Source organism: Dipteris shenzhenensis, chromosome 23 (genome assembly GCF_047967505.1).
Source record: "Dipteris shenzhenensis isolate YYH24624 ecotype China chromosome 23, Dip_SZ_1.0, whole genome shotgun sequence".
Classification (NCBI taxonomy): Eukaryota; Viridiplantae; Streptophyta; class Polypodiopsida; order Gleicheniales; family Dipteridaceae; genus Dipteris; species Dipteris shenzhenensis.
Window position 1 is genome coordinate 14,486,535 of NC_141618.1, and position 9,362 is coordinate 14,495,896.

General features: G+C 41.2%; 1 protein-coding gene across 1 annotated transcript; it reads right to left on the reverse strand.

Moving 5' to 3' along the window:
* Positions 1 to 4,532: 4,532 nt before the first annotated feature.
* LOC147887036 (beta-hexosaminidase 3-like) lies at positions 4,533 to 9,155 on the reverse strand. Its single transcript, XM_087394186.1, has 14 exons — positions 8,718 to 9,155; positions 8,397 to 8,471; positions 8,260 to 8,295; positions 7,997 to 8,108; positions 7,766 to 7,836; positions 7,395 to 7,525; positions 7,236 to 7,301; positions 6,681 to 6,781; positions 6,210 to 6,269; positions 6,055 to 6,088; positions 5,780 to 5,878; positions 5,626 to 5,685; positions 5,236 to 5,486; positions 4,533 to 5,001 (listed from the first exon to the last, which is right to left on the reverse strand). The coding sequence occupies exons 1-14, from the start codon at positions 8,994 to 8,996 to the stop codon at positions 4,835 to 4,837; spliced, it is 1,542 nt and encodes a 513-aa protein (XP_087250312.1). The 5' UTR covers positions 8,997 to 9,155; the 3' UTR covers positions 4,533 to 4,834.
* Between the last annotated feature and the right edge of the window lie 207 nt (positions 9,156 to 9,362).

A 9,362-nucleotide genomic window follows, 5' to 3' on the forward strand; every position in this document is an offset into this window, starting at 1 on the left:
TAGCAAAATCTATGATAGAGACAATAGTGTCACGGGGAAAATTGGCTAGGCATGTCTTGAATTGCTTATCCTGCTAGTGGTCGTGAAATTGTGAAGTACATATTTTGGGATGGATTGAACCACATGACCTATAAGATCCCTTGGCTGAGTGCTCTTATATGATAGTAGCCATCTCTTTTCGTCGGATCCTTCAACATTGACATTTTCAAATCTCCATTTTAGAGCAACATGGTTGTCTTCCCTCATTTCATTTGGATAGACATTGAATGTCTTCTTCTTCAGCTTCAAACTACAAGCATGTGCCATGAATGCATTCAATCTGGTGCCACTCATAGTCTCACTTTGGACAAACCAATGGCTTCCATAGAGACCTTAGGCTACAAAACCTACCCTCCCTTGTTGCAACACACGATGAGGATCTAGGTGGCCTACAGATTGCACATGCATCGGGGAGGCATGGGCATCGATCCCCATGGAGCAATGCTCCAGCATGACCAGATTTCAAGTCATTCATAGCTACGTTTAGGACATTCAACCACTGGGCTAGTTTAGGACACATTTAGGACAGCAGTCACAATTTCAACCATTGGGATGGTTTAGGACAATGTCACAATTTCAACCACTGGGCTGGTTTAGCCTGACGGTCTCATCTTCACATATTAGACAATAACAAGTATATTTCTTTTCATTTCTGAATTTCACAACTAGAAAAGAATAATATGTTGCTCTTTATTTTTGAAATTTACAATTTTAATCACAATTCTTTCAGTAAATGCTTGCTATATGTCGTGAACTGGCACCGGGTTGGTTTAGGACAATCACACTTATTCCAAGCCATCCCACTCTAGAAATAGTGGTATATGACCCGAATAGTAGGAAATTAAATTTAACGAATTTAAGTACTAAGAAACACAATAATGTCAACCACCGGGCTAGTCAATAACTAATGTTTATACAACCAAGCTGGTTCAGGACAATCACATAACTGGTGATTGAGTTGAAGCAGCCATGGTTGCATGATGTTCCAACCACCGGGATGGTTTAGTAAAATAACAATATATTGCAAAATATATTGTTGTTAATTTTTTGCTCAACCATGCTATCGGGCTGGACAACAACTAATGTATATTCAACCACACTAGTTCAGGACAATCAAATAACTGGCGATTGAGTTGAACCAGCCTATGGTTGCATGATGTTCCAACCACCAGACTGGTTTATGACAATCACATTTATTCCAAGCTTGCTTTAAGAAATGAAAAGTAAACTATCCCAAAGCTCAATCACAAACAACCACCAAGATGGTTTAGGCACCACTGACTTGCATTGTATCTAGCATGTGAATGATGTGCTCCTCAAACACCTTCCAATGACTTTTGCACTTAGGCTATCTCTCCTTTTCTTGTGTTCTATTAAAGCCCATAGACTTCTCAGATCGGGATGATCATGCATTGCTTCTGCTCTACATTCAACCACTGGAGTCACGTTGGTCCTTCTGATTGATAATATCTTTGACATTGTGCGCCTAAGCCATCTCTCCTTTGTTTTAGGGGACACCAACATAGATAATGTCGCTCTCTTTGCAGCTAGTTGATCTAAGCTGTGCACCCCTTTCACTTTTTGTAGGCCATTTCTCAGGTTGGAGAGCATCATCTCTTGGGCATGCATCTCCCGAGGTGTTGGTAGGGTTGTTGCTCTACAAACTTTAGGGTGCAGGCTAAAACTTGTGAAGACTCAAGACTGGTAATCACTTGAATGGCCTAATGTTGTTGCCTCGAATGCTCCCACCAATTGTGACACCATAGCTCATGTTCTTCCTTCCAATATGGCAATGATTTAATGCGTGCATCTGCAACCACTTCTTGCTTCTGCTCTGCAAGGAGTCTTCTTTCTTCTCATTGTTTCTCCTTTTGCAGATGTTGCAAAAGTTATTCCGTTGTCACTTCAATATCGTGCCAACTCTTTCCTCGACCCGCACTCTGTTCCTTGTGCCTTGACTTGGCTTTTTAGCTTTGATCTCTTGCAGCCTCTGTCTGCTTCTCTTGTAAGCCATGGTGACACCATGGCCACAATTAGCCCAGAATAGACCCAGAGAACCTAGCTAGTGAGGCAAGCAAATAATAGAAGACAACTTACTCGAAAGAAGACAATGGCAAACCAAAGTCTGAAGGTCACATCCAAGTGCATGTGGGCTATAGGGCATTTACAAGGCGAGACAGGTTGCAATACTTAATCTTCCAAGATTTGATGGGCGAGAGGTGTGAAAATTCAAAATTTGCGGGAGTAGCAAAATTTCAGATGCCATCGGTTTTTCTCCCTCGAACGATACACGTCAGCAGAATTGGATATTCCAAACAAGTGCAATGTGGCCTAAAATTCTTCAAAACACAAATAGGACAAAGGGCACAATATCGAGTTTGAGCAAGTGCCGTGTATCGGGTTTGATGCTGTGTATTATGAAATGCAATGACCTTTGGCATGCTTATGAGGCATATAGCAAGCAAGTGCATGGAAAAAGAAACAATTCAAAATTATAAATATGTTGGATTTATTGAAAGATATTTGCACATGCACAAAGTGCACTTTTTTAACTTCCATTTTAGGGTGAATCTAGATACCAATACCAACAACTATCAATGTTTTAAGACCACCATGCAGTAGTCCCACTAGTTTGAATTCCAAATTTTCAATCTGTTTTGGTTTTTAACAACCAGTAAAAAAAAGGTTATGGAGTGTGCCCTCAAATGGGTATGCATCACTTTAGCACAACATTGGAGGCCCATTAAACCACACTTAATGTTCTCATTTAGCTGTCTCCTTGGGTTGAGGAGAATGTCACGTAGTGTACTTTTGAATGATTACTTGGTTGCATGTATGTATAGAACATAATTTTGATGTTTTTGAATAAATTGCTATATTGTATAGTCTTCAGGATGCATGCTTCACATGCAACATAGCACTTGTAATGCTTTAATAGTCTCGTTCCAAATGTTTATTCCATAATTTTTTTCTCTCATGTTCAATTTGGAATGTATATTACAACTTGAAGACAAAGTTTGCCAAATTCCGTTGAGCAATGCATAAGTTATGGGTCATGCAAGATACCTATATACAAAAAAGTCCTTGAACCTCACAAAAAATGGCTACACCCAAGCAAACAATGACCCTCTTTCAACATCTATTAGTTGGATGTAATGCATAAATGAGGTAGTTGGACCTCTAGAAAAGGGAGGGCAGGCCTTTATCCAAAGTCTACCATAGCACAAATCTCCCAATGATACGACTACTAGTAGTAGCTGACCATGAAAATCCCATACAGATGTGTAGGAAAAGAATGAAGCATTCAAAGGTTATGCCATATAGATAAAAAGAAACTACCAGACCACGATCCTAAAGGCCTATGTTGGACAACACTCCATTATCCTAAAACACTATATGACAAATCCTTTTTGACATTTGAGGTCCTTTGCCAATAGAGTAGGGATTGCAAAAAGTTATGCAAAACAACTCTGGGGAACCTTAGAAGATTCTATGAATGCTAAAAATTATACTCAGAAAAACTATTAGGTGTTGAAGAGGAGCCATTGCTCTTCAAAATGACTGGATTTTGAACTATATTTCCAAAGCCATTATAGACAAAGGCCTACTTGTTTTGCATACCTGGATGGGTTCTATCATTCCTCTACTAGTCATCTACATTCTCTGATGAATTCTGGATCATTTTTAAAGACACGCTCAGGCTTCTGGCAAAGTGTTAATGGAATTTGTAGTTCACTAGGAAGTCTTTGAGCTCCTCAGGTTATGTGTCCTCGGGTTCCTCAGGTTCCATGTCCTCGGTCATCGAAGCTCAACAAGAACTGAAAGGTGTACCTCCCCACGCCTTTGTCTTTTGGTCAATTCAGATTCATAGTTGGCTGCCACTCTCCATTACTCAAGCATTACCAAGGGAGAGGGTGGTCCAAGATCGCTAGTCCTTATAATAATTAAGTCGCAAAGACATGGTGGTCCAACACCCCCATAGTCAAGGATAAGTAAAGTGGGGTCCTATCTCATTTCTTAGCCCATGGGGAAGAATTAATTATATAGGACAACCTATCTAACGTGTCCATGAGTTAGGGTAATTCAATATACTCTTAGTCCATGAAGTCAAGTAAATTATATCTTTGTTACATAGCTAATCCAATAAGGAGTATAAGTCTAGTGCAATTGCCAATAATATCTCAGGATGTATCAAATTATCAACACATGCAAGTTTCATTATATACTCTTCTAAGTAAGCTATTTTTCAGTGCCTTGGGTCAAGCTTAAGTGGATCTATTAATTTAGTGAAAGGGAGAAAAATAAGGAACAAATCAAATTATCAATACATGCAAGTTTCATTATATACTCTTCTTAGTAAGCTCTTTTCAATGCCCCGAGTCACCCATAAGTGGATCTATTAATTTAGTTAAAGAGAAAAAAATAAGGAACAAATCAATTATATCATTGTGTAAAAACTACACATAATAAGTTAAGATCAAGGTAAGAATAGCTCTTATTGTTCCATATCAAATAAGGTATACTTAAAAAGTAACTAGTTCCTTGTTTTAATAATTCCATATGCGCACCTTATTTCATTGTGTGTGTGCACATGCACACGTGCTCACCTATGTCTGTGTCTACATTAGTGTCTACTCATGCACGTCTGCAAGCATCCATCCATGCATGCATGTGCACACGCACGTGTGTGAGCGTGCGTGTGTGTCTGTGTGCGCATGTTTGTGTATGTGTGTGTGTGTGTGTGTGTGTGTGAGAGAGAGAGAGAGAGAAGATGTTAATAATAAAGATTATAAGTTCATTGCAAGTAGCAAGAAGCAGGTTCAATGGGTGCTTCACGTCCAGTGCCATTAACAGGAGCTGCTGCAATGCCACGTTGGTTCAATAGGCATCGAAAGTACTGTAATCTTGGCAACGCCTCCATTGGGTCCTTTGCAATTCTTTGCACATTGGTCCATAGCCGCTCTTCCACATATTAACAAATGTTTAAACCAATAAGCAACTGTAAATAAGAATTACTACCCACTATGTGTTGCACTTGCATACATCTATGTAGGAGCACTACTGCAAAAGTAGACAACTTGCCTATCATAATAGAATGGTGACTTGGATGATACAAGCATGCCCTTGTTAACATCAAAACAATAGTAAGACATATCCATAAGACTTTGACCATGCTAAGTGTAATTAGAGGGCTACCTGCAGTAGCAGCCGCTCGGGGCCAAATCGTTTGTTCAATGTCGGATGGATCGACTGTCTCACTCCACATGCACACCTCTCCTCCTATAACTAGCTTTTGCTCATTTGGGTTTGTTATGTTTGTCAAAGGCTCATTCATATAAAATTTGTCCCATGTAACATCCAAATAGTCTAAGTACCATACGTCTTGATTGCTCACGATACACCTAAACCCTGCCTTCACCACTTTTGGTGCAATGCCAGGTTGAAGCCTGCCATTGTGATACAAAGCATATTGATGATCAGAAAGCATGATGGGAGAAAAAATAGTAACTAGTGTATGCAACAATAATGTTGATAAAATGAGTGCATAAAAGGAAGAGAGAGAGAGAGAGAGAGAGAGAGAGAGACCAATTGTGAATGATTGTTTTTTTGTTGAGTTGTGAGCCGAAGTTGTCAAAGGGCTCTTCCCTAATCAAGAAAGCCTCACCTTAGAGAATTTATAACTAACATGTTAAAGGGAAGCATATCATACCACAACATGTCAATTTTCAAATCGATTTACCAGTTCACAGGTGTATATCCATGGGATATGCTTATTGATTCTCCTTGCAAAACAAAATTTCGATATGCATCAAAGCCAGTGAAATTATGCTTTTGCAACCTGCACTATGCAATATTACAAAAATGATTAGAATGTGGATGTTGTATGAAGGGGGGAGGAGCTGATTTAGAAAGGAGCAAGTCCAAACATCGAAGTTTACACATCATTGGAGCTAAGCTCTACTTATGTTTATTGAAATGCTGAAATTATCTTAGCCAAGGAAGAAGATCTATTACCAACTGTTGATATGGGATGTTTGACTCCAACAAGCTACACACAGATGGGAGAAAAAGCTTGGTTTTCATGAGTATACTCTATAGTTTTGTAATACGGACACATCAATTTGTGCAATTCAAGAGAAAAAGGTGTGAAGAGATGAAGAGAATCTTACAGGTGTTAACTTCATCTCCGCCCATGTGGACAAAGTCAAATGAAAAGGTTTTGGAGAAATCTGCAAGACCCAGGGGCAACATCACACAAGTGGTGCCACATTTGGTTTTTAAAAAGGACTCCCTTTATTGTTACTAGTGTGTTTCCCCATGGTAAAGCCATGGCGTGGGAGTGAGTAGGCATATTCATTATGCATGCATCCCCATCTCTAGCACCCTTCCCATGTGTTGGATGTGGTGTGTAGGTATGCAAAATGCATCTCTTTCATATAGACTAAATTATTGAAGTTGGATATGTGAAAACTTGGGCACGTGACTAATGAGTAGACTATTTAAAGGGGAGTTGAAAAGAAACCTTTCCATGCAATGCTACCAAAAATTCAAACAATACTGAGAGACTAATCAAATGCTAAAAAATCACCACATTTGATCAAGAAAGGGGGCAATTAATTCTTTTTTGAGATCAGACTCACCAGATATGATGCCATTAATAACTTGGAAGGTGAAATTCCTAGACACATCGAGTGGCTGTGTGCAATTGGGGGAGGGCCACAGCTTTGGATAACCAACACCCCTACACGAATAAAAAACAAAGTTAAAAAGAAAGTGGGAGAAGGTGAGAGCTTTGGTTGGATAACCAATACCGTTACAACATTTAAAAAAAAAACAAAGTTATAAAAAAAAAGTGGGAGAAGACCTAGGAGATTCCCTCAAACAATTTGTATGCCAAAAAACTGGTAATACTCGTATGAAAACAAATTCAGCCATTGAGTATATGAGGTCTTATAAACAATGCTAGTGCTTGTTAACTCTAGTGATAGTGAGGACAACGAAAAGGTCGAACAAATTACCATGGATGCAAGGAGATTCGCTCACACAAATTTGGACGCAATAAAGCTGGTGAACGGTGATACTCGCGGCATTGATTGATTATATGAGATCTTCTAAACAATTGTAGGGAGAACGAACAGATGGTCTTGCCAGTGTAGTGATAGGAAGGACAAAGAAAAGGTCTGCAAAGCGATTACCACGATGCTGCGTGGCCTGGAACATCGAGCTCTGGCATCACGTTCACGCCTCTTTTTCGTGCGTATCTGCAATAGCAAATCTCCGCAAAATCACTCGAAGATCGATAGATCCATCATCCAAGTGAAACGAATACCCGGAACGTTATCCTGTATACTCACTCGACGATATCCTTTGCGTCTTCCATAGTGTAGCGCTCCATATCCGAATAGGAGCCCTCCCACAATTTCGGATATGACGGGATCTCCAGTGGGAACGATTGGGTATCCACAATGTGCCAGTGCAAAACATTCTGCAAGACGCCCAAACAAAACTATGGATCAAATTAAGGCTGGAATTAATGCTCATTAGCTTTTCCTTCGCAGATGTAATCCCCGCCCACCCTTTCCGTCACAACAATGCTTCAGCACAGTGACGATGAATGGAAATCTGGGAAAGCTGACCCACTTCACAAAAGACTTGAACCAATCGTCCTCTCATTTCCGTCCCATTTCCGTGCGGAAGCTGGCTTGAAAAGGTAGGCCTCACTTACAAGTTTTGCATAAGCCATTGCGTCGATCACTTTCTTAATAACCATTAACGGTTGGTAATGGCGGGCGGTATCTGCAACAGCCATAATCATTAGCGGCAACGCTTAGACTGTGGTCGAATGATAGTGGCACCTTAAAAACCATTTCGTTTCCGCTACATGCTGCAAACACTTGAAAGACTGTTTATCTTGTTTATCTGAAGGTGCAGAGTGCGTTAAATCTCAAATGCGCACCTATCAGAAGTCCTCTGTAAGGGAACCTGGGCGCATCCGAGATGGACCAAGGAATGCTGTGCACTTGTACAGTTCGAGATATAAAATCAAAAGTACAAAGTTGACTGAAGGTCTGCCCAAGCACATGAATCCCCGCCCAGAAGTTATATTTTTCTGAGGAAGGACTGTTAAATGGAGTTGATGCTTACGATTCCCATCTAGCAAGCGTTAACTAAGCTTGGGACATTATAAGGTGATGCAACCAATGAGATGCTGGCCATTACCTCAAGCGCACGCAAAGCTCCATAAACAGTATTCGCCTACATGAAACATAGGTGATACCGCTTCAACGTCAATGCCGCGTACATGGAACCGAAATGTAGTTAAGCATGGATATGGAAGTATGGCGTTGGCCACCCACCTGAATGTAAGCAGAGGAAGAATTTCTGGGATCAGGCACCGCGAGAGAGTACGACTCATCTACTCCGAAGCGCAGCTGTTCATGACAATATCGCACAGCATCAAGTTTGGAAACGAATCGGCAAATCCATTGCTTCGCACAAGATCAAGAAATGTAACGTAGTCCGTATGCAGCTTACGAGTATGAGCTGTGCAGTGAACGGAGAGGAGGGCGCAAATGCATGAATGAAGGACGGAAATGAACCATCCACCCAAACACACAAATACACACACGAACACGCACGCGCACACAATCTTTGTGCTGGCACGTGAAGAGTCTCACCGTCTCGTCAAGGGAAGCGACCTGGACCTCAAGAGAGAGGAGCGAGGCAGAGGCATTGGAATCGACATGATGGAGGAAGATGAGGTCGTGGTATCTGAGGAAGGCCTCTTGGAGGAGAGGGGAGGGGCTAAGAAAGAGGAGGTTAGGGGAGATGGTAAGGGAGGAGAAGGAGGACCCATTGGAGACGAGTTCAGGCAAGGGCCAAATCAAACTACTGCTGCAGCAAGAATGAAGCAGGCAGAGCAACAGGAGAAGGTGCAGAAGACGAATGGGCGCCATAGCAAGGAAGCTAGCTGCAAGCTTAGCAAGCTCGAAGAGAAAATGAGCGTGGAGAAGTGGAATCAGCAACGGCAACGAATGGACTCCATAGCCAGGAAGCTAGCAAGCTAACAAGAAGTTTGGAATGGAGAAAACGTGAAGAATCAGCAACGAAAAGAAGACGAGAAACATCCAAAAGGACGGGAAGAAGAAGACGATTTACGGCTCGAGACATCCGTGATTGCAGCTTTTTTTGCTCCTTTTCTTTTGGGTGGCTCTGGCCTGCTTTTCATGGATGATGGGTTCCATCACCCTTCTCTCACACACACACATGACAAATTGTATCTGCAATGGCGTGCCCTAGTGCTCGGGAATAACCGTCCTTCA